Raw genomic sequence first — 25805 nt, 5'->3', positions numbered from 1 at the left:
CAAAAATTACTAATTTTTCAGCTCTCCCCAGTATTCCATCAATGAAAATGAAAAGATTTTTTTTATTTAATATGTGCTTTTTCAGCACACAGCACTAGCTGGAGCACAGCAAGCAACCAGTCAGTGTGTACACACACACACACACACACGCACACACACACGCACACACAGAGGAATAAATTGGGGGGGGCAAAGGGTAATACACATACATTCCTAGGGATCACCAACTCTAAAACTCAAAAAATAACTAGTTACTGAAATAATAATAATGAAATAAATGAATTAAATGTAAAATAGAAAAGTGTTTGCTTTGCTGCCACATCAGTGAAAAGCTGAATACAGCAGCAATGGCTGCAGGGAAAATGCTTATAAAGCCTCTGAAAAACAATATACCCCCACAGCCCTTTCAGAAGCTCTATTGCCTGCCTGCCCTGCCAATCCAGGAGTCTCTAGGTCCCTCCCAAGGTTGCTCAGAGCTTCTGAGCAGCAGGCGCCAGATAGCACAGGAGACCCAAAAAGGGGACAGACGGATCAACAGTGGGTAAAACATTGGCACTTTGTATTTGTTGGGGTCTCCATATTGGATCAATACAAAACAATGACTATGCAATGAACTGGCAATTTCTGACAAATATCACGATTTATTTTTTTATCTCTCTTTGAACAGAGCTATAGAATCTAAGGTGTGGGATGTTTTGCTTTGCTTTATTCAATGGCTTCCTTTAACCGAGAAGCAACAAGATAATGTTTTTCCTATTCTGTGGGAGAAGGCAAGTCTGAGTCTGCTGTTTCTAAGAGAACAACCAAATTCCAAACCATTCCAACAAGGATGACACCACAGGAATATACCATAGACAACCAGGTATAATACTTACAGGATAAATTCTGTTAGATTGCACCATTTTTTAGAATCCACTTTGTACATCATTTCTTCAAAGGATTTCCCACACACTGGCAAATTTTGTAACATGAAGGATTCATTGCAGACAATGCCTTGTTTTGCACCTAGAACAAAAAGAAAAGATCTGTTCAACTAAACAAAGATAGAAAAATCTATTGATCTTCATTTCTCTTTGGAGAGAATTACAGTACAAAACTCTAAATTTTACCTCTTATGCAAGATGTCTGCAACATGTTTTCTCCTCTTTTAAAAAAGAGGGTCCTATTTTGCAAAGCAGTGCAGACCTACATTAGTGCTTCTTCTAATGTGATCTAACCTTTATAGGAATTGGTAAACCAATGTGTCACTTACAGCATCCCATCAAATTATGGGTGACATTAGACAGGAACAAGGACATATGACTGCAATCAGATTGTGATGCTTTTCCCCCTCAACAATAAATATGCATTCATTTGTAATGCTGGTTCTGCAATATATTTTAAAATATTTTTTGCTTTCCTTAAATCTTTGCATATGGTTTAACAAAGGTAGAAAAGACCAATGACTTCAGTTAATTTCAGTTTAAAAATAAATTAACAAGCTTTACCAAATGAAGCAAACACAAATATTATCACAATGCCCATATCTTGTGCTGCTGCCGCCTGCACCGGTTCCTTTAAAATGCTAGATGGGAAAATTCTTCCAGCTGACAAAAAAAAGTCTCATTCTAGACTCATTCTAGACAGCAGACATTATACTTTCATGCCAAATCAGCCACTGTACACATTATGCTGCTACTACTATTACTTCTTGACTGAATTAGCAAATTCTATCTGTTACAAAGGAAAACGACTTGCTATGTGTCTGTGGTTCCTTTCTTTCGCTGCTGCATGAACCACACCACAGGTCTAATTTCCAGTGCCCATTCCCGCATTGACAAGCTGGGCAATAAGAATCAACAGCTTTTAAGGGAGAGAGAGGAGAGAGAAAAGAACACTTTGCGATTGGCCAGCTCAAAAACTGAAAAGGCTGCCTGACCACAATTTGCCATGCTGGATTTAAGTTTCACTATTCAGGTGAAACTTAAAGGTTATCTCAGCTCTCTTAATCACAGAGGTTATCTCAGCTCTCTTAATCACAGAGGTTATCTCAGCTCTCTACATCACAGTGGCTCTAGTGATGAATTGAATGGCTCTAGTGATGAATTGAATGTGTGAATGAAACTAGTGTTGCTAGAATTATGAATATGCTACACAAATAACATAATCTGTGTCAGGAATATGCTATCTAAATAAGCCCCAAAGAAAATGTAAGGAACACATTAAGGATTGCTAATCCTTTATGGAAAAAATGTAATGATGTAAGAGAAGAGGGAGACTTTGCAGGGGAAAACACAGCTTTAATGCAACAATTCTTCTTTTGAATATGTTTCCTGAGATGACATCTAGTACAAGCTAGATTCAAACGTCAAAGCAAGTCAATAAGCAGCATTTTAGTGGTGTGATCACCAATACTCAGTGGACCTAGCAGGGGGCACATCATCCCACAGTGGTGAGATGGCTCCATTCTTCTCCGAACATAGACTGTCATTGAGTGTGATAGTGTATTTTTAAATCATTGCGAGAAGTACTTGCATCAACATGTGAGACAAATTGGCTTCTTGTTTGTGAGCATGGCTATAAATGAGAGAGAATGTAGAAGTAAAGATACCAAATAAATCTATCATTGTGGCAACACTGACAAAGTATGCGGAGGATGAAATGTGTTCACCATGATTCCTGAAGCATGGCTGCTTTATATTTGCATAAACACCAACTTTTCAACCTAAATATGCATAGGAAAACAAAACTATTCCATACCTAATTATGCTGGTATGATTGTTTCCTTCATTTGGTCTCTCTATTCAGATTTTTAAAAATAGCCATGTATTGTAGGGAAATGCCCCTCCCCAAAGTTGCTAAGCTGAAAGTTGGTTTATTCTACAGTAGTACAGCAAACTCTCCTGGATGATGTCACAGCTGCTTCTGGGAGGAACTGCTACCCATTCTTCTTCTTTCTCATAGGTGATAGCTTGCTTGCTTAATTGCCTTTGCTTGGGCCAATCATAATGACAATATGTAACCATTGTCCTATCTGAACTCTGCAAACTATCTGTATACTGTCAACTATCTATGAGCTTGGAAGGTTAATAAACACAGAACTCCTGGGGGCAGGGCAGTTGTCATATTTGAGGTCCTCTTCTTCTAGTCGCCCATCAGGAGGACTGCTGGCAGACATCCTTCTGTGCATGTGGCTGACTTCTTTAACTTCTCTAAGACTATTTGCTATCCTAATTACTTGTGACTACATAAACTATCAGCCTGCTCATTTCACTGACTCCAACAATGTATGACTATTGCAAACCTTTAGAGTTTATTTAAATAACTCATGTTTTCTACTACAATCACTTTGTAATTATATTCTAATATAACCTGAATCTACCAGAAACAGGTATTTTTCAAATTGCCATTTGAAACGAGCCAAGAAAAACAAAAATTGAAATAACTTCTTACCTGGAAATCCAATTGCCATTAGACCATTAACTAGAAAGAAAAGAAGATAGCTGTTAGAATGCAGTTACAGCAGCAGCAACAACGGCACACTAAAGATAAATTTATTTATTTATTTATTTATTTATTTATTTATTTATTTATTGGACTTATATACCGCCCCATAGCGCTACAAGCACTCTCCGGGCGGTTTACAATTTTTTTTAATTATACAGGCTACACATTGCCCCCCCAGCAAGCTGGGTACTCATTTTACCGACCTCGGAAGGATGGAAGGCTGAGTCAACCTTGAGCCGGCTACCTGGGATTTGAACCCCAGGTCGTGAGCACAGTTTTAGCTGCAGTACAGCGTTTTAACCACTGCGCCACGAGGCTCATATAATGGCTTAATCATATAAATCAATGGTTCCCGACCTTAGGTAACTTAGATATTCTTGGACTGCAACTCCCAGAAATCCCAGCCAGCAGAGTTAAGGTTTCTGAGAATTACAGTCCAAGAACACCTGGGTTACCCAAGGTTGGGAACTACTGATATAAATTAATCATCAAGTTATGTTGCACTTCAATATTACAGATTTCAATGGGGGCTGAGTATACCTAACTTTTTGTGGATCCAAACAATTGATTGACCCAAATCCCTAAGAAAGTGTAAACTAGTTCTGACGCTAAATGTCTACATGTATGTTCAGCCCAACGAAAGACCAGTTGGTATAGTCTGAAGACTAGTTTAGTAGACCTGTAAATCAACTGATTTGTACACATGGGACTCACTCAATGAAGATAAGAGTGCTCTTCCAGCATTCACTAAATGAGTTCGGTCAACCCATGAGGAAGAAACTACACATAGCTCCAACTGCTCTGTCACCACTTTCCATGTGAGAAGAATGACAGCATGAAAAGGACATAATCCTCTACAACCAGTGCTGTTTTTAATTAAACAAGAACTGATTTCTCAATCATGAGGAGACCCTTTGCACACTGAATTTCCTGGCTTTTTAGAAGAGAAGCTTAACAACACACAATGCATCCAATTTTATAATGGAAGATTCCATTGGGAAATATCATTGTAAATTTGGGTACCATATACAGTATACCTGGAAATACCATATATATATGGAAATGTCCAAATGAAATCAGTAGGGCTTCCTTCAGAGTAGGCTCACACAAGACAGCAGTGCAAGCATTTTGGTACTTATGTATTATCATCCCAAGAAAAAAATGCTTCTAGGTATTATGTATATATGCTGCCATTCTCCCCATCCAAGATGGCTCATAAACAACTAAAACTATACAACAATCAAATGTTTTTCCTCTTCATTCATAACTGAAGCAATCCAGTGGTGCTTCTGAAGTGGAAGGATAATCTGACAGGGCATCATCATTGCTTCGATTTTTAATACCTGCCTCCCCCCCCCAATTTGGCACAGAGCATGATCTGTTGAAGTTTCCATACTGTTTTCAAGGGCAGCCTTACATAGTGAACACCACAGTAGTCTATTTTTGAGACTACCAATACATGAACCACTGTTCCTAGGCCTTTCTTATCCAGGTAGGGATGTAACTGGGCAATCAGCTGGAGTTGATAAAAGGCAATCCTGGCCATGGCTGGTATTTGAGCTTCCACAGAAATGCCAGGTCTAGGAATACCTCCAAGCTGCTGATCTGATCCTTCAGGGGAAGTGTAACCATATAAAGACCAAGTGTCACAGTCCAAGATATCCCAGGCAGCCTCTTACCAGGGGCAAAGGTACCAGGACCCAGTCCACCACACAGAGTATCAAGTCCAAAAACACTCACTGCACAATTGGTTGTGACCAAGCAAGAAGCACAGGGGTGGGAGAACAGAGCTGGAACAAGGCAACAAGATGTAGGAGGCAAACAAGAGCAAGGGTCAAGGCAAATATAGGAACAGGAGCAGATGCAGGAACACTGGAGTCCTAAGGCAGAGATATAGGCAGCAAACAGAGGCAAGAGCAGGGACCAAGGCAGGAACAGAAACACTGGAGTCAAGATGCAGAGATGTAATAATATTGAAACACAAGGACTCTGGAGCAGCCAAATACACTTGTTGCTGAGGCAAGTTCAGGGAGGGAGAACCACTTTTTAAATAGGTCTTTCCTCCAGGTGAGCCTCATGAGTGGCCCAGCAGCTGTTACATAGGCCAAGGCCTGAGCCTGCAAACACCAGGCCATTCCTGGCTCAGGCTAACCCCAATCTTGCAGCTGCTAGGGCAGTGTGGGCCAGATCCTGACACCAGGCAAATTTCCCTCTATGTGGCCCAATTATTATCTTAACTGTAGGATCTCTATCTTATCTGGATTCAGTTGGCATTTACCCTCTCTATTATCAACACTAGGCAGAGTTTAAGGACCTGTACAGCATTCCTTGCAGATGATATAATGGATGTCATAAACATAGTGGTGACAGTGAACCCCAAATCTCTGAATGACTTCCCCCAGAGATTTCATGTTGATGGTAAAGAGCATTGGGGAGATTGCTGACCCTTGTGGGACCCCATAGCAGAGATCCCAATGGATGGAAACAGCATCCCCATAGTCTACCATCTGGGATCAGCCATCAAGGAAGGACTGGAAGCAGTCAAAAACAGAGCCTCTTATCCCTAAACTTGATAGCCTTCCCCAAAGGATATTGTGGTCAACAATATCAAAGTCCACAGAAAGATCCAGAACAACCAATAGGGTTACATTCCGCTTGTCTGTCCCCCTCAGGAGATCATCTTGCAAGGGTGATCAAACCTATTTCAGTATCATATTGCGATCTAAACCAAGACTGAAATGGATTTAGACTATCAGTTTCTTCCAAGAATACCTGCAACTTATCAGTCACAACACTTTTGATTAACTTGCCCCAAAATGAGAGATTTGAGATTGATCTTTAGTTTTGATCATTACATTTAAAAAAACTATTATGTAAGTGGAGTGAAAAATGAAAAAAATTAAAAAATCAAGGGGAAGGATGTGTTCTGATCTGGATCAGGTCCATGAATGTGCATGTGGACTTTAATGTAAAATACATGTGATCCTAAAACATCATTAGAGTATATATACATAACAGAACATACTGCTAACTGTACTCCAGCTGCTGCAACTTAACTGCTCTAGCCTCATTAGGTCATCTTAGGAAATCCACTGTTTATTCAGCATTATAACTCTCTCATTCAGTCTCTCATTCAGAACACTTCGCTCTCAAAAGCCCTTGGTGGGAGACCCATACTTGCCTACATCCAGCCTGAAGCAAATACAGTGGTGCCTCAATGTACGAAATTAATCCGTATTGGAACGGTGGCCGTAACTCGAAATTTTCATAAGCTGAAGCACCATTTCCCATTGAAATGCATGGGAAAGGGATTAATCTGTTCCAGCATTTCAAATATAAACAAACAAACAAACAAACAAACAAATAAATAAATAAAAATTCAAGCACACAGAGAGCCCCATCAGAAGGTGCTGGAGCTTAAAAAAAACAGCCACCACCAAAAATAAAAAGAGCAAGCCCTGAAGGATGCCAAAAAAACCACACCAAAAACAAACAGCACAGAAACATAAACCTCAGCTGAAACCCACCCTGCAGTCTCTAAAAAGCAAAATGCAGTACCTTACCAGGCAGACTGAAGCCTCCTCTGATGGCACTCCTCGGATGGTGCCCCGGCCGACGTGTAGGGCAGCTGAGGTGGTGGAGGACCCTTACTCATGAGTAGACCCATGCCTTTGGCACGCCTTACGCATGAATAGACCCACACCAGGGATGGGCAGGGAGCGCACCGGCTTCCGGTGCCCGGCAGCGAACTGGAGCCGCTCCACTTCTCCTTCCTCCTTCTGTGCCGCCACTGCACACCTCGTCCATGAAGGAGCCCCTCTGACCCGCACGCCCCAGCCCAGTGCCTTTGGGGGCCCTTATTCATGAGTAGACCCACATCTTCTGCAGACCTTACTCATGAGTAGGCCCCACCAGGGATGGGCAGGGAACACACCGGCTTCCTGCGCCCCGCGGTGATCTGGAGCCGCCCCTGCCTCTCCTTCCTCCTCCTGCCTCGCAGGAGTAAAAAAGTTCCCTGACCCCCTGCTCTAACCGTTGGGGCGAAAGACCTACAAAGAAACAGCTCTTCGCCACCAACGGTTTGGATTTCCCGCCTTTCCCCCCTGCCTTTTTCTGTTCTTACGTTGAAGCTCCGCTCGCTTCAAAAGCAAAATTTTGCGAGCGGAGCTGTTCGTAAGTCTAAATGTTCGTAGGTAGGGGTGTTTGTAAGTCGAGGCACCACTGTACCAACACACAATGGACCAAGAACAAAACAGACAAAGGGACTAAACCCTGCCACAGACCCAGGTGCCAACTTTGCCCACACATCTATTTTGTCGACACAATCACAGGACCTAACAATGCCACACACAATATCAAAGGAACCTTCACTTGTTCCTCAGCTAATGTGTTCTATGTCATCTTTCGCCAACAATACCCCTCTGCACTTTATGCAGGCCAAACAGGACAATATGGAAATGGATCAATGGAGCACAACACAAATTATGTAAGCCGCCCCGAGTAGACATGGTCTAGAGGGGTGCGGTAAAAATCCAATAAATAAATAAATAAATTGGACATCAGAAACCACAATACATAAACCTCTGTCTCTAACTATCTCAGTCTACCCCTCTTCCTCCCTCTTGAGTTTTAAATGATATCCTCATCCCCTCACCAAAACCCCCCACTCTTTTTTGTTCATGCCTGGTTATCTCTTTTCTGTCTCCTATAGCAATGTTTACAATAGAACTTAACACCAAACATAGGCCATAAATTACTGCATGTGAGATGTAACCACATACTCAAGACCCAATGAATATTTAGAATGTTTTACTTGTGATTTTGGTATTTCATCCAGTATTTCATTTCTTTCCATATGAAGTGGACGTGTCCCCTTAGTTCTTGTGTATATCATGGGGAACAGAATGGGCTCAGCATTGAACAGGGCACTTGGGAGTGATTGTGTTGGCTGCTCGAGTTCCTATGGTGTACCAGACAGTGACTTGAGCTTTGAGAGGGCCACTGTGGAACACCCTCCCTACCGAAATTCGGCTGGCACCCTTGCTGGGCATCTTCAAAAGCCACTTGAAAACTTGGCTATTCAAGCAGGCCTTCCCTTCAGTCAGTTAAATGACTCTTATTTTTTTTTCTCTTTTGATTTATGCCATCTGGAACTATTTATTTTAATTTAACTGTTAAATATTTTATATTGTTTTAGTATATGTTGTGAGCCGCCCAGAGTAGACTATGTCTAGATGGGCGGCATATAAATACAATCAATCAATCAATCAATCAATCAATCAATCAATCAATCAATCAATCAGTCAATAAGCCAGTATCCCTTCCCATGGCATCCTGGAATCCAATCAGATTGTTATTGGTGTTGTTGTTCGCATGTTTATTCAATAAGGATTTAAACTTTTTTGCTACTGATTCCAACCTCCTTCTCTTTATTTCAGTCTTCCAGGTCCTCACATATTCCTCATTTCCACCTTCCTTCCTTCCAATACCTCTTAGCTTTACACTGTTTTTCCACCTTTTAAAAAAATCAAGCCAAATATTTACTCAGGTTAAAAGTTGACAAGTCAATGAGATAGTTACCAGTTATGTGTCTCTAAAAGAATGAAATCAATGCAGATTTTCTTTTATTTGCAGGGATGTGGAGAGGCAGAGAAGTAAATGTTTGGGGAATTTGAAAGGGACACAAAAGCTTGGGTGAGGTATGAACTGAAGAGCAAATGTTTCAAGAGTGGTAAATGGATATTCAAGCCCACAGCTGCTTTAGATTATTTAGATTTTATATTTATTTATTTATTTATTTATTTATTTATTTATTTATTTATTTATTTATTTATTTAGTGTTCCCATTGATGGGCTCAAATTAATATGTATAAAATATATATATTAGCCTAACCATAGCCATCTTGCTTTCTGTATCTTGCTTTGCTATATGAATGTATAAATCATTTATATTAAGGGTGTTTTTTTTTTTGCTTAGGCAGGCAGGAATGAATAAGGGAGGAGAGGGCGACCATCTGAGTTCCTTTCAATTACATGTTTCTAATTGCAAATTTGTCCTTGGAGAAAACCAGGAGCCTGACATGGAGCTGAGAAGAATGAATTATTGTCCACAAGCACAGACATCTGCAGAAACTCCTCCCATTTCTCCTCCTTCTCCCAACCCCCCTTAGCCCCTCTTTCATGTTTGCGTTATAAAAATGTATACGATTCTGCGAGTGAAGTTTGCATCTAATTTCTTGCTTTCAGCTGAAAACAAACAAATATCTATTGGATCTCTCTGCCTCTGGTTGATTGATCAGTGTGACAGAGACAGGCAAAAGCCAGGAATTAGTCCATGGCACTCTTCACCATTATCCCTGACCATTAACTATACTGTCTGGGACTACTGCTGGACCTAAATGTTTAGGGCCCTAAAGCTTGAATTGTTATGGGAGGCCCTTCACAACCAGCAACAAGTTCTGGGTAACCATTCTTATCTTCTTCAATGGGGTTGTTTCATGACAGATCACCACAAATCTTTTGAAAATGTGGACAAAAGTTGATTTTTGGCTCCTCTGGGATTAGGGGTACAGAAGCTTTTGTTTCATTAGTTTCATAGTGATCTGCTCCTGGCTGGGACTGTTTGGAATTGTAGCCCAAAACATTTGGAGTGTCACTTGGAGGAATACAGTGGTGCCTTGACTTACAAACATTTTGACTTACGAACAGCTCAGTTCTGAAAATTTTGCTTTGACTTGCGAATGGAGCTTTGACTTACAAACAAACAAACAAAAAAAAGGCAGGGGAAAAGGGGGAAAAATTCAAACCATTGGTGGCTAAGAGACTGCTTCTTTGTAGCTCTTTCACCCCAATGGTTTGGGAAAGGGATGCAGTGGCGGCGGGGATGGCCCAGCGTTGGGAGGCTTGAGCCTGGCCGGGAGGCCATTTGAATTTCCTGGTCTCCTGCCTCCCGGCGTGGGGTCCATCCCCGCTGCTCGCTTCCTATCCAGACTCTGCCTCCCAGAGCCTGGCCGGGAAGCGAGCAGTGGAGATGGACCCCGCGCCGGGAGGCAGGAGACCAGCTGGGAGGCCATTTGAATTTCTCAGACGGCTGCCTCCTGGCACAGGGTCCGTCTGCACTGCTCACTTCCCAGCCAGGCTCTGGGAGGCAGAGCCCAGCTGGGAAGCGAGCAGTGGGGACGGACCCTGCGCCGGGAACAAGAGCCCAGCTGGGAGGACCCATTCTGGCTGGGCAGTGGCGGTGGAGCCCAGGCTGGGCAGTGGTGGCTGAAGCCTGGGCCGGGCAGCTGCGGACGTCTCTGCAGCATTGTAAGCTTGGGAGGCTTTGGACTGATAAGTTCCTTTTTAAAAAAAACTGTTCTGGGCGAGTTTTGGAGGGTGGGTTTGGACTGGGGGGGGTTATGTTTCTATGCTGTGTTGTTTTGTTTCTGGATTTGTGGGTGTGGTTTTTTTTTTTTTTTTTTTTTGCAATCCTAGCGTGGGTCTTGCTCTGTTTATTTTTATTTTGGTATTTTTCTGAAATGTTGGAACAGAGTAATCCCATGCATTTCAAAGGGAAATGGTGCTTTGACTTATGAACATTTTGACTTACGAACACCATTCCATTACGGATTACCGTAAGTTCGTAAAGGCACCACTGTACTTTGCTTTCAGTGGTGCCTGATTACAGGCCACTGAAAATGCATGCCTTTCTAAAAAACAAACAAAAAACCAAAAAACAGCCTTTCTAACTCAGCATTTTAGTACCTATTCAGTCAGATGTTCTCAGGGAGAATAGGTGTTAATAGGCACAAATGTTTAGGTATCTGTAGTAATCCTTTTAAAAGCCTTCTGACCTGGCTTATCATTATTCCTTGAAGCAATGAACTCTGTGCATTTTTGTGTAAAACAGTACTGTAATTGCTTTGTGAATTTATGCTTGAGATCCTCCTTCACCTCTGCAAATAAGGAAAAATGGAGAGAGGAACAATTGACCATGGTATAACGGAAAATATTACTTCAAAGGAGTAGTAATTGTTTCCAGGAGAGAGTGTTTAGGACAGGGCTCTCAAACTCAGTTTACCTGGGGGCCGCTGGAGGCAGAGTCTGGATGAGGCTGGGCCGCATCAGATTTTCTGCCAAGCGGAGCAAGAGCCCAAGGAAGCTGCCCAGGAGTTTCCTTAGCCCAGTTGGGGTTCTGAGGAGGAGGAAGGGCATGAGAGCCCTTGTCGCTGGCCACAACCCCGTCCGGCTCCTTCTTCACTACCACCAGCAGCAGCAGCAGGACAGAGAAGCAGAGAAGGGAGGGAGTGCCGGCGACCGCCTAGCCCTGGGGGGGGGAGGAGGGCATGACATAAATTTTAAAAAAACCCTCACAGAATTCACCTTGCCAAAGGAGGAAAGCCCCCATTTGTACCCATGAAATTAAATAGAATGGGGCGGGGGGCCCCCACAGGTGTGCGCGCGCAAACACAAACATGCACACACACACAGAGGTCCGACAACCTCTGAGGGCCCCCTCAAAGAAGGTGCATTCAGCAGCAGATACTCCCACCATGACAGAGGAGCAAACTTTGCAAGGCAAGCCCAGGCAGCCTCCAGACCAAGGCAGCTGAAGCAGGAGGAGGAGGAAGCACCACCAGGTGCTGAGGCAGCCGCTGGCTGGACTGGTGCTGGGAGTGCCGAGAAAGAAAGAGTGCCAGAGTGGCGCTTCCCTGGAAGAGGCTGCGGCAGCTGTTGATGGCTTGGAGGCACTCTTCGAGGACGGGCCGGGAGTGAGTTCCGGTCTCAGGCATTGTGTGGCGATGGCTCGGCGCTCAGGGAAAAGGGTCAGCAGCGCGCCTCACTTGCCAGCTCTCCCCCAAGACAGTGCCTCTTGCACCCTGCATCCAGAACTGCAGCCTGCCAGCCGGCAGACAGGTGGGCTGGCTGCCAGGCTGCAGTTCCGGATGCAGGGTGCAAGAGGCGCTGTCTTGGGAGAGAGCCGCCGAGCGAGGCGAGGCTTTTTTTGACTCTTGACAGCAGAGGATGTGTGGGCGCTTCAGGGGGGGCAGGCAAGGCGGGGGCCACAAACCATCGTCCGGCGGGCCACAAATGGCCCCTGGGCACATGTTTGAGACCCATGGTTTAGGATTTTATCTCCCTTAGTACAAGATCTTGGACTTGCTTCTTAGACTTACTAATTTGTTTTCTGTTGCAGGAAGTTTATATGTGTAAAGCTTCTTTAGCTCCATCCACAATGGAATCAGGAAATAAAAGCTGTAGAGTGTAGAAACTTAAATCTCCATCTGAGTCTGATGATCTGTAATGAGGGCTAAGCATGCTTAGTTGATTGTAAAAAATTAAAAAGAACTAAATTGTACACTGTACATGTGGCATGTAGTTTAGCTCTGAATCATTGCATTAGCTTAGGTGTCTGAGGAACACAATGAATGGAATTAGAAACAAACCATCATAATTTATCAGCATTCACCAGAATTTCACACACTAAAATTTGATTTCAACAAGAAACACAAAAACAAAAACAAGACATGGCACCTTTAAAGACTAAACATGTTTTAATGCAAGGCTTCATGGAACATATCCACTTCATCACAATTAAACTCAGAATACAGAAGCTACATGCTAAACCATTAATGCAGGGCTCTAAAATAAAGGGACATTGGTGTTTGGATAACTTCACATTACAGGATGACTTATGACCCTTATTTGGCATTCATTTCTTTTGAAGCTTTGTTCTGTAAACAGCAGCAATGAGTAAAGGAACAAAATAAGTGAATTATGTGTGTTGGAAATTCTGGTTAATACCAGAGATTATATCATTAAGAGAAAATTAATATAAACATTCTGGCATTTTTAATTGATAAAGAGATAAAAATAATTATTTTAACATAGCAAAACAAAAGAGATTGACCATTACTTGTCATCCACTTTTATTCTCTTATTAATCACCCATTATCAACCAATCACAATCTCTTCATTTTGATGCCATGTTATATCTATCCAAACACATGTTAAAATGTAGCAGTGTTTAAGGTGCCACCCCGTTTTTATCTTTTTTACTTGTTCTTTTTCATTTTGCTTATTTTGTTTTTATCATTATATCAGTTGACTTTCACAAGAAATGGAGCCTACTGTGGGAAAAGAAAAAGAACAATCACAATGTCGTGGGAAAAGACTTCAGGAAATGACACAAGAAGAAATCATAGACTGGAATGAGGAACACAGGAAAAGCAAGGACATGGAATATAAACAGAAGACCTCATAAATGCACACATATGCATGTGTGCATTTACAGTTGACAAAAATAAAAAAAGCCAATAGTGTGAAAATTGCTGCTAAGTTTTTAAAAAGGGGAGAGGTAGTATAACGGTGATGAAAAAATAGAAATATATTAAACCACTGGAACTACATATAAATTAAGGTTTCTTTTATATCCAGTTGCCCATATTTTACCCATATTCTAGGAATGCCACTTGGTAGAACCATCAGCTAGCCTGAATTTCAAGCTTTTGTTTAGTTTTAGTAAGTTATTTTTCTTTAGTTAGCAAATCTCTGATCCCACAGAAGATACAGAGTTAAATGTGCAATCACTACTTGGGCCAATTCTTTTACAGTAAAACAAGTCTTTCAGCTAAAGACTGAAGCCATCAACAGTTTGGGCTCTAGGACTTGTCCTCTTGTAGTTCAAGGGTGAATGTTTTAGAATCATAGAATGATGGAGTTAGAAGGGGCCATCAAGATCAGGGATGTCAAATTCAACCCTCTACTCAGTGCAGGAATCCAAGTTAAATTTTATCTGACAGATATCTGTCTAGTGTTCTCTTGGTTCTCTATCTGTAATTTGAGATAATTGGTCCTATTAGTCTACTGCTCTAACAGAATGTTTTATAGTAGTCTGGACCAAACTGGTTTATACTGGGTAGAGACTACATATGACATTTGATAAATATAGTCAATTACAGCAACACGTCTGCCCCTCCTGTGTGGGTTCCCCATCTGGGATGACTTGGCACTGACACTCCCAATACATAGCTCTCCAATTGACTGGTGATACAACAGCTGCAGGGCATGCTGTGGAGGAAATGGGCATGGTAATGGCAGGGGTGCCACATAAGGAGGGGTCAATAATGGAGGGGGAAGACATATGAGTGGTTGCTATTGATTAGGAGACATGCCAGGTGAAGCAGGTAGTGCCCAGGAAAGCCCCCTTGAAAAAGGGTTGGGAGGTTGTCCAGAAGTGCACCCTGTGGAGTGGGAAATGGGTGGACCTAGTCAGCCCACCAGAGGTTGTCACAGCCCAAGTGTGCTGTGACAATGTGAGGCCTGTCGGGTGGAGAGCCAGCACCAAGCCAGACGTTCCCTGACAGAAGGCAGTTGAGAACTTTCAGAACGGTCAAGACACCAGGCACCAGGAGCAGCATGTTCTGTCACCGTCCCCATCCAACACCCCTGCCTTGTCCACCTGCATGGGGTGTTTGAACCCAGTGAAGGAAAGAGACTTCTTCCCTCCACCACAAGACTGACTCAGAAAACTGGGAAGTCACACAGTAGAACATTTGCATCAGGTTGACACAATATTTGTTCAACAAACCATTTTAGTTTTGACCAACCCCTTGTGCTGTCATGGAGGGGACTGACAACAACAAAACAGAAAATAGACTTCCAGTCAATGGATATATTGAAGACATTTGATAGAGTGTAATGGCTCTATCTATTATGGCAAACTGAAGGCAATGGAGGGAAATTTATCAAATTAATGACCAAACTATATAAGGGTCCCAGGCAATTGTATGAACATTTTTTGTTATTCAACTCCATTCAGCCATTCAACTCCATCCAACAAGTTTGCCCCCATTTCCCATTTTATTTGTAACTGCATTAGAACTCCTGAACTTTAGAATAAGGGAAGAATGAAATCAAAAGAATAAAAATTGAGTGGTGGTGCTTGAATTCATAGAATTAATTTCTACACAGATAATATTTTGTTTTAAATAACACAAGCACAGAATTTGATCAGAAAGTTACAGAAGATTTCTTTGATTTTTTTAATTGAAAGAATTTCAATTTTTTTTCTTAAGTCTAAACTTTTAGGCCTAAACATAGTCTTCACAGAAAAAAATCGTTTCAAGAATTTATCCAGATTGGAAAAGCCTATTCCACATAGGTATTTAAATAACAAAAACAAATATAACTAATACGAAGAACTAACACACCCATTGTCAAATGAATGAAAACAAAACTGAAAAAGTGGTCTGGAATTAAACTTCCCATGCATAGTGACAATTAAGACCTACATTCTGCCTGAGATAAACTTCATATTTCAAACAATTCTGCTTAATCCAATATCCAGGTCTATCAGGATATAAGCTTTGAAACCATTCAGTGGAGGAAAACAATGAAACTCATCACTTCAATTCTAGCTAAGAATGGCAAGAGATACAACTGAGGCCATCCTGTCTTTTTGAAAATATGGAAGGATGGAATCCTACACAAAGTCTACTCTTTTGAAGATGGAAAAATTTGATGATGGCTGGGGGACTTTGGGAAGAAGATGAGAGTGTACAAGGGACAAGCAAGCAAGCAGCTCTGTAAAGATGGGTGGTTCGAAAGAGAAGATACCTTGAAAGAACATATTTTGACTGGAAGAGATTATTGGACATTATTGGATGTCAGAAGAATTTTTTTCTTTCCCCATCCTTCCCCCTTTTTTTCTTTTTTCTTTTTCTCCCCCCCCTTTTCTGTAAGGAGGGTTGATATTTTTTCTCCCTCTTTTTTACTTCCCCTTTTTTATAATATGGGGGTTCCTTTTCTTTCTTTCTTTTTTTTTTAAAAAATTCTTTCCCCCCCTTTTCCCCTTTTTCTTTTTTGGTGGCTTTTTGATGAGAGATTTTGTTTTTGTTGTGTTTTTTTGTTATTGTTTTGGATTATCCCACTGGGTTGGGGTTGTGAAAAGAAGAAAAGATATTAAAAGTTAGGAGGGAAGGCATTTGAATATATATATGGATAAATATATGAGGTGGGGTGAAATAGAGATGAGGGTTCAGCTGGGGTCCAGACTGGTGGGGGTGGTGTCTCCCCCCTCCCAGAGCTCGTGCCAAACATTAGTGAGACGTGGGGAAACGGGGGGGGGGAAGAGTTTATATGTAGGTAAGGATAGGGATAGGAAATTAGAGGTAGGTGAACTTTTTTAAAAAGTTTTTTGTTTTTGTTACGTGGGATGCACAAAGGGACTGAATAAGAGGCAGAGGATGGAACGGATATGGGGAAAAACATAAGGGTAGCGACTTTAAATGTGAAAGGCCTAGGGTCTGTATTGAAGAGAAGAAGGATAGAATTATTATTAAAGAAAAGTAAAGTTGACATTATCTATCTACAAGACACACATCAACCAAAGGATGGAGTCAACGAACTGAAATTGCAAAACATGCATATATATGAAAAAAAAAACATTTGGGACTTCTACATCTAGAGGGGTAGCAATATTACTATCTAAACATTGTGAATTTGTGGTAAAATAAGTAATAAAAGATAGTAATGGTAGATATTTGATAATTCAAGGTCAAATGGGGGGAGAAGATAAATGTGTATGCACCGAATATGATTCAAGGAGAATTCTACAAAACTGTGACTAAAGAAATTGAAAAGGTTAGGAAAGGATATGTGATTATGGCAGGAGATTTCAATATGGTTCTGGATAAGGTGAAAGACAAATCTACATATAAAAAAGATGAGTTGAATAAAAGGGGTACCCTCTTGGGTAAGATAATAAGCACTACAGATTTGAAAGATATATGGAGAGAACTGAAGGGAGATGAAAGAAAGTTTACATATTATTCTGCTGAACATAATAGTTATTCTAGAATAGATTTTATGTTTATATCACAAAACTTAATTTCCAAAGTAGAAGATACAAATATTAATGTAATAAAAATAACAGATCACGCATTAATGGTGATGGAGATGAAAGTTAAGAAAGACTATAGAGAAGCTAGGGGAGAATAGACTCCAATATTTTTCAGCATACAGAGGTTGTAGATACAGTTAAGAAAGAATGGCTGGAAATATGTTCATTTAATGAAGCAGGCGGGAATAAAATAAGTGTGTTATGGTACACTATGAAAGTTGTTATGAGGGAAATTGCTATAAGAGAATCCTGTAGATCAGATTTCCCCAACCTTTAGACTAGTCTGGCCCGGCAGAGTCTCTGACGGAGGTGGGGCGGCCCTTCATGCTTGCCCTCTCCGATGCATGCGCACGGTGGTTGGGGAACGCGCTCACCACTTCGCGCATGCGCAGGAGCACCTGCCCACCCGTGGCGGCGGCGGAAGCCTGGGAGTCTTTTTAATTTTACCCGGCTCTTGCCCACTCCCCCACCCCCATCGCTGCGGCTACTGCAGCGAAAACACCTGGCCCTAGCTCTCCCTCCCGGCAGTTCTCCAGACACGCCCCCACCCCCGTCGCCGCGGCTACTGCCGGGAGGAGAGCAGCGAAAACACCCGGCCCTAGCTCTCCCTCCTGGCAGTTCTCCAGACACCCCCCCACCCCCGTTGCCGCGGCTACTGCCTGGAGAAGAGCCGCAAAAACACCTGGCCCTAGCTCTCCCGGCAGTTCTCTAGACACCCCCCACCCCCATTGCCGTGGCTACTGCTGGGAGGAGAGCAGTGAAAACACCCGGCCCTAGCTCTCCCTCCCGGCAGTTCTCCAGACACCCCCCCACCCCCGTCGCCGCCACTACTGCTGGGAGGAGAGCGCCCGGGCCTTCCTCTCCCTCCCGGCAGTTCTCCACCCCCCACCCCCGTCGCCGCCGCTACTGCCGGGAGGAGAGCGCCCGGGCCTTCCTCTTCCTCCCGGCCTTTCTCCACCCCCCCACCCCCGTCGCCGCCGCTACTGCCAGGAGGAGAGCGCCCGGGCCTTCCTCTCCCTCCCGGCAGTTCTCCACCCCCCCACCCCCGTCGCCGCCGCTACTGCCGGGAGGAGAGAGCCCGGGCCTTCCTCTTCCTCACGGCCTTTCTCCACCCCTCCACCCCCGTCACCGCCGATACTGCCGGGAGGAGAGCACCCGGGCCTTCCTCTCCCTCCCGGCAGTTCTCTACCCCCCACCCCCACCACCGCCGATACTGCCGGGAGGAGAGTGCCCGGGCCTTCCTCTTCCTCCTGGCCTTTCTCCACCCCCCACCCACCCACTGCCGCTGCCGGGAGGAGAGCAGCCGGCTCTTGCCCTGCCTCCCAGCTCTCCCCCAGCCTCGTTGCCGTTGCCGCCGGGCCGCAAAGGCAGACCTCCCACCTCCCCCCCGCACGCACTCCCCTCCCCACAGCTGCCTTGGGTACTCAAGGGCTTGCTTGAAGGGGTGAGGAAGGCTCACGCTGGCACTGACACATGGGCGCGCAAAGCAGCTGAGGGGAGGGGAGTGCGTGGGGGGTGGGAGGTCTGCCTTTGCGGCCCGGTCGGGCTCAAGCCACGGACCCCTGCTGTAGATTTAAAAAAATGAGAGAGGAAAATATAAAAATAACTGAAGAATCATTAAAGGATTTAGAAAGAGATAACAAAAATTACTAGAGATTCAATCTAAAAGAAAGGAATTAGAAGGTTTAGAGTTAGAAAAGGTCTAGAGGGACTTGATATACGCTAGGAGGAATTTTTTTGAATACAGTAATAAAAATTCAAAACTTTTAGCTAGAACCGTTCAAACTAAAAGAGCAAAAAATATAATTGGAGCGATTAAAGATAAAACAGGAAAAACTGTAGTTTAATGAAAGAAAAACTAAAGACAATAAAGGAATTCTATCAAAATTTATATAAAGGTAATAGTGTATTGAAAGGAGATATAGAAACTTATATTAAAGAAAATGTTAAGAGTAAATTATCAGAGAATGATAAAAAGATTTAGATAGATAAAAGAGGAAGAGATTATAGAGATTATTAATAAACTAAAGAATGGTAAAACTCCAGGTTTTGATGGATTAGGATCAGAATAGTATAAAACTTTTAAATCAATATTGATCCCTAAGCTAAAAGTGCTCTATAATGAAATATTGGAAGGAGAGAGAATACCAGATACTTGGAAACATTCATTAATAATGCTTATCCCAAAGCCCGATAAAGATTTAACAGACCCAAGTTCATATAGACCTATTTCACTATTAAATCAAGATGCAAAGATTTTTACTGCAATACTTGCAAATAGAATTAATAAGTTTATTACTAATATATTAAAGAGGATCAGAATGGTTTTTTAAAGGGTAGGCAAATAGAAAACTTAACTAGGAGGGTCTTGAATATTATAAACAGTATAGAAAAAGATAACTGATGGCAGGTATTTTATCATTAGATATATTCAAGGCTTTTGATTGTGTGGAATGGCCAACATTAAAGATTTTGTTAAAGGGCTGGGGTTTTGGAAAGAAATTTAGGGGCATAATAGACCAATTATATTTAGAGAATACCTCTGTAGTAATAGTTAATGATGGGATGACAGAACAAATAGCTCTAGGCCAAGGCACTAGACAAGGTTGCCCTCTTTCTCCAGTTCTTTTTTGCTTGATTATTGAAATGTTGGCAAATGTAATAAGGAATGATGATTTAAATGAAGGTATGGGAAAAAAGAATAAAATAAAGATTAATTTATTTGTTGATGATTTCTTGCTGACAGTGAAAAATCCATTAGAATGTATAGATAAAAATAGAATTCTTTAGGAAAATTTGGAAAAATAACTGGATTATGTATAAATTGGCAAAAATCTGAACTAATGTTGTTTAACCATAGTAGAGTACAACAAGAAAGGTTTGTTGAAAAATATGATCTTAAAATATGTAAATCAACTAAATATTTAGGAATAGATTTAGCAAAAATTATTCAAAAAATAAAGGAATATAACTATAATAAACTAAAGGAAGTGATTAAAAAGAAATTACAGGAATACAGTAATTTTAAGCTTTCCTGGTTTGGAAGGATTGCATTGATGAAAATCTTACCAAAAATCAATTTTTTATTAATACAGTTAACAGAAGATTATTTGAAATTTTGGCAAGGAATAGTTAACAAGTACTGTAATGAAGGGAAGAAATCTAGAATAAATAAAAAATATTGGTATAAAACAATAAAAGAGGTGTTATAGGTTTACCAAATATAAAAAATTGCTATTTGGCTAACCAATTGAGGTTTATCGGTGAAATTATACAGTGGGGTCTTGACTTGAGAACTTAATCCGTATTGGAAGGCGGTTCTCAAGTCAAAAAGTTCTCAAGTCAAATCTGCATTTCCCATAGGAATGCATTGAAAACGATTTGATCCATATCTGCTCTTTTTCATCCATAGAAACTAATGGGAAGCTGCTATTCCGCCTTCGACCACTAGAGGGGAATATTTTGTTTCTTTTTTTCTTAGGTCAAGAAAGGTTCAGGGAAGGCAGGGAAAATACAGTCCAGGCAGTACAGTACCAGGCAGGCCGAAGACTGTCTCCCAATCCACTCTCTAAATGCTGGGAGGAGTGAGGAAGCAGATAGGCACCCTTTTCACTGGCCAACAGTTAACTGAAAGTTCAAATTTTGCACTTTCCCTCCCTCCCACGTGGTTTTTTTTTCAGTTCTTAACTCAAATCTAAGTACTTAAGTCAAGTCAATATTTTCCTATGAGAGCGGTTCTTAAGTCAAAATGTTCTTAAGTCGAGCCGTTCTTAAGTCAAGACCCCACTGTATATAATCCAGAAAGGCTAATTTGGTGGGAAATGGAATCATCAGAATTACAGGGAGATATAGAAAAATATCTAATCGGTATAGTTAAGAAAGACAAAATAAGTGAAATTAATAACCCATTCTTAAAAACATTACTAAACATATAGTGTAAGTGTAAAAAGAATGTATGTTCATTATATTCCCCACTCGGATTAGTGATGGAAATAGAAATTTTTCCTACCAATATGAAAGTGTATACAGATTTATTTAAAGAAAAAAAGATTGAAAGACTGGTTGTATAAAATGAGATCGATAGATCAAAATAAACAAATTTTTCAGAATAGGAGTATTTCATGGTTGAATTATATACAACTAGAAAGATGGACTAAGGTATGGGTAAATAAATATAATAAAGGTAGTGAATATAGAACCCACAACAACAATAGGAACAATTTTTATTGTCATATGAGGACATTCGGATGACTGACTCAGTTAAAGGTACTGTGAGTAAAATTTACTCACTTCTTAATTTAGAGGAAGAAGAAAGTGAGAAAGAAGGATTGAAAATAGTGTGGGAACAAGACATTGGAAAAAGAATAAATGAAGAAGAATGGAGGCAGATATGGAAAATGAGGTTTTTAAGATTTATGTCAGTGAGAATAAGGGAAAAAAATTTAAACTCAATTTAAGATGGTATTTAACACTGTTAAAATTAAATGATTAATGTCAATCCAAATGTCTGTTGGAAATGTGAGAAAGAAATTGGTACGTACTTTCATATGTGGTGGGAATGTGAAAAAGTGCAAAGACTTTGGAAACAAATTTTTAAAGAATTAAGCTATATATGTGGAAAGGATATAGAATTTAATGCCAAGATTGCTTTGTTATCAATATATGAGAAGGTGGAATATGACAAAATGACTAAAGAATTGATAACTAATTTATTAACAACAGCTAGACTGATTATTGCTAGGCAATGGAAATTAAAAGCTGAATTGCAAATTGAAGAATGTTAAAAAGAAATATGGAATATAGCAATAAATGATAAATTAACTTGTAATTTAAAGATTGGACCTCAACAGATGGGAAACTTTGACATCTGAGCGTTCAGCCTGGAGGCAGGCGGTGCTTCATGGTCTCTCGCATTTTGGAGAGACACTTGTCCAGCAGGCTGAAGCAAAGAGGCAGTCCCGAAACCAGCAAAACCAGGGAGTTGGATAGGGAACAGATTGTATTTGTCTTCAATGTGGAAGGGACTGTCACTCTCGAATTGGCCTTCTCAACCACACTAGACGCTGTTCCAAGTCCTTTATTCAGAGCACGTTACCATAGTCTCTCAAGATTGAAGGATGCCTAATCTAAAAACTCTCAATAGCTGTTGATTAAATGCAGATTGATCATGGACGTGGTCAATCTGCAGATTGAACTCGTTACAGTTGAAACAGATTTGGGGACGTTATATGGACCAACATGGTACAGGCTGACATTGCCCAACAGGATGTTTTAAAATGGAGGACATGCTGAGCCTCGTGGTGCAGTGGTTAAACTGCTGTACTGCAACTAAAACTGTGCTCACGACCTAGGGTTCAATCCCAGGTAGCCAGCTCAAGGTTGACTCAGCCTTTTATCCTTCTGAGGTCAGCTCGCTGTGGGGGCAATGTGTAGCCTGCATAATTAACTTGTAAACCACCCAGAGAGTGCTTGAAGCACTATGGGGCGGTATATAAGCAGCACACTTTGCTTTTGCATTTTCTAACAGAATGTCCTTTGTATGAAGATCTGAGGGACCAATATATACATTTCCCTTTATGTACAGTTTTATTTCTACTAGCTGGCACAGACTACTGTATATCCTATAGGACTGCTAAATATGTTAAAGAAGCCACGGAATGACAGAACTCATTGCCTGCTTCACAAGTTCTTCAAGTTGATCTCACAATTTGATACTTTTTGAGAATGCTTATTTTATTGTTTTACTACTACTGTATTATTTTATTTTATGCTTTTTATACCTGTTTATGTACCTACATTACATACAAAACACGATTTTTAAGACTGATTCCTAAATCTTTTTCACTCGTGCTTTCTTGATTTAGTGGCTACTGTCCGTGGCTCCCCAATATGATACTTTGGGTGGGGGGGTGGAAGGAGGGGGAAATTATTAAATTATTTTCAGGAAGGAAAAAATGGAAGTACTGTACTACTCATGTTGGGCTTCCCTGCTCGCTTCTCCCTGCTGCACCCCTAACAAAGCCACAAGGAGAATTGAGAGGGGCCCAGGCTGAAGAAGAGGCCTCTGTCTTGGCCTTCACCGCAGCCTCTGCCTCTGTCAACAGTGCTTCCTCATCTTCATCTCCCTCCACCAGCTCCATCACCAGCCCCAGTCAAATCCCCCACGCCTGGAAGAGTGTGGCCTGCTGGCAGTCGCTACTGCCACCTTCCCCTCAGCTTGACATTTCATAGCTGCCTTTGATGCTTGGGCAGATGGGTGGCTGCTCCACAGTCATGCTGGGGCAGCTCTCCCCCTGCTTGGCCATAGCCATGGAGCCGAGTGGCCACCAGCCCTGCCTGCTCAGATGCTACAGTGGGGGGCAGGCCATGGCAGAGCTATCTGGCAAAGTAGGGAAGGAAGAAGGGAAGGAGGAACGGAAGGGGCAGCCTAGAGACTAGAGCCCCCTCACTTGCCCTTGCATGTACCAGCTTGCCCCACTGCTGTGATGTGCCTAAAGGATTCCATGGTGCTGCGGTGCAATTGGGGGACCACTGGCTGGCTGTAAAGCAATGAGCAATTAGCTGACAGTTGACCTAACTTGCTACAAATAAGTCAAATACATTTAGCAGCACAGACATGGACAAAAGTGAGGGAATGCCACAATCCTTCACAGAATTTGAGGCTATTCAGAGTGTATTCTGAATTCACAGGTAAAAAAAAACAAAGAACAAGAGTCTCAAATATATCTTTGGATAATAGATGTGATGTGCAGAAGATTGCAAACCAGCATAGGAAGCAGATGGTTATTTAATATTGGACAACACCTCCATACAAAATACAGTGGTGCCTCGTATAACGAGTGCCGCGTTTAACGATGAATTCGCATAGCAATGGCATTTTTGCCATCGCTTTTGCGATCGCATACCGATGTTGCCTATGGGGAAAAATTGCTTTGCGATGTTTTCCCCATAGGCACCATTTTCCCCCAGCTGAGCAGTGGGAGCCTCCGAAGGAGCGCTCCCGCAGCTCAGCTGGGGGAAAATGCCTGCGGTGGCCTCGGAAGGACCCATCCGAAGGGTCCTTCTGAGGCCACCGCCGGGATTCCCCTTCCCCGTGGCCGGCTTCCTTGGCCATGGTCGGACTCTCAGGAGTCCGACCATGCCTGGGGTAGCCTGCTGCGGGTTGGATCCAAGCCGCGGGGGGAGGGTGGGGGGATCCGGATGCCTGAAAGGCATCCGGATCCCACCACCCTCCCCCCGCGGCTTGAGGAGGGTGGGAGGCATGGCGGGACTCTTCGGCAGCTGCCGCGGCTCGGATCCGAGCCGTGGCGGCTGCCGAAGAGTTGGCCATGCCTCCCACCCCCCCGCGGCTTGGATCCGAGCCGCGGGGGGAGGGTGGTGGGATCCGGATGCCTTTCAGGCACCCCGGGCTTGGATCCCACCTGCCGGCGGTTACCCAGGCCATGGGTAACCGGCGGTGGGTGGGATCCAAGCCCGGGATGCCTGAAAGGCATCCGGATCCCACCACCCTCCCCCCGCGGCTTGAGGAGGATGGGAGGCATGGCGGGACTCTTCGGCAGCCGCTGCGGCTCGGATCTGAGCCGTGGCGGCTGCCAAAGAGCCGGCCATGCCTCCCACCCACCCCCGCGGCTTGGATCCGAGCCGCGGGGGGAGGGTGGTGGGATCCGGATGCCTTTCAGGCATCCCGGGCTTGGATCCCATCCGCCGGCGGTTACCCAAGCCATGGGTAACTGGCGGCGGGTGGGATCCAAGCCCGGGATGCCTGAAAGGCATCCGGATCACCCCTCCCTCCCAGCCTCCCCTCGCGGCTTGGATCCAACCCGCAGCGGCAACTCCCAGCCATGTCCGATCTCCCCCCCACCATCGGGAGCAGCGGGAGAAGCCGCCCGGTGTGTGTGGGGGAGATTGGATCAGCTTCTGCCTTTCTTCGGAGCAGCCCAGCTGCTCCCAAAGGGCTGCCCCGACTGTGCTTTCAGCAGTGGAGGAGGTGCCCGGTGGAGGAGAAAGGCCAGATCGGCTCCTGCCTTCTCCTCCACCGGGCACCTCCTCCGCTGCTGCAAGCACAGTCGGGGCAGCCCTTTGGGAGAAACCGGGCTGCTCCGAAGAAAGGCAGAAGCTGATCTGATCTCCTCTCCCAACCATCGGGAGCAGCGGGAGAAGCCAACCGGTGTGGAGGGGACTATCGGCGGTGGGGGGGACCTCCAAGATGCCTCCCGTGGTGGTGGAGAAGCCCTGGAAGGCATCTCGGATGTCCCTACCACCGCCGCAATGGGAGGCCTCTTGAAGGTCCCCCCTGCTGCCGATAGTGCCACGGAAAGTCTGGTAGACTGGGCCTCTCAGGGGAGGGCTTCCCCCGAGAGGCCTGGTCTACTGCCTGGGAAAGCTGAGGCCCAGTCTACCAAGCTTTCCTGGGCAGTAGACCAGGCCTCCTGGG

At 43.2% G+C, this 25805-nt stretch overlaps 1 protein-coding gene and 2 long non-coding RNA genes across 3 annotated transcripts in view; 2 read left to right on the top strand and 1 right to left on the bottom strand.

Moving 5' to 3' along the window:
• The window catches only part of LOC144583525 (uncharacterized), a 359409-nt gene that overhangs the window by 107625 nt on the left and 225979 nt on the right, over positions 1-25805 (top strand). The gene's annotated exons all lie outside the window — the stretch shown is intronic.
• Positions 1-25805, bottom strand: part of RAMP3 (receptor activity modifying protein 3) — a 180585-nt gene that overhangs the window by 84332 nt on the left and 70448 nt on the right. The window contains exons 2-3 of the mRNA XM_073003570.2: positions 3433-3462; positions 876-1005 (exon numbers count right to left, since the gene is read on the bottom strand). Coding sequence (XP_072859671.1) covers positions 876-1005; positions 3433-3462 — 160 coding nt within the window. The remainder of the gene's footprint in view (positions 1-875; positions 1006-3432; positions 3463-25805) is intronic.
• LOC140708210 (uncharacterized) lies at positions 281-17104 on the top strand. Its single transcript, XR_012088402.2, has 4 exons — positions 281-541; positions 668-862; positions 9121-9185; positions 13573-17104. It is a non-coding gene; the product is annotated as an uncharacterized LOC140708210 (long non-coding RNA).

Source organism: Pogona vitticeps, chromosome 6 (assembly GCF_051106095.1).
Source record: "Pogona vitticeps strain Pit_001003342236 chromosome 6, PviZW2.1, whole genome shotgun sequence".
NCBI lineage: Eukaryota > Metazoa > Chordata > Lepidosauria > Squamata > Agamidae > Pogona > Pogona vitticeps.
Note: the sequence above shows the minus strand (reverse complement) of the source record. Positions and strands in the feature narration are given on the sequence as shown.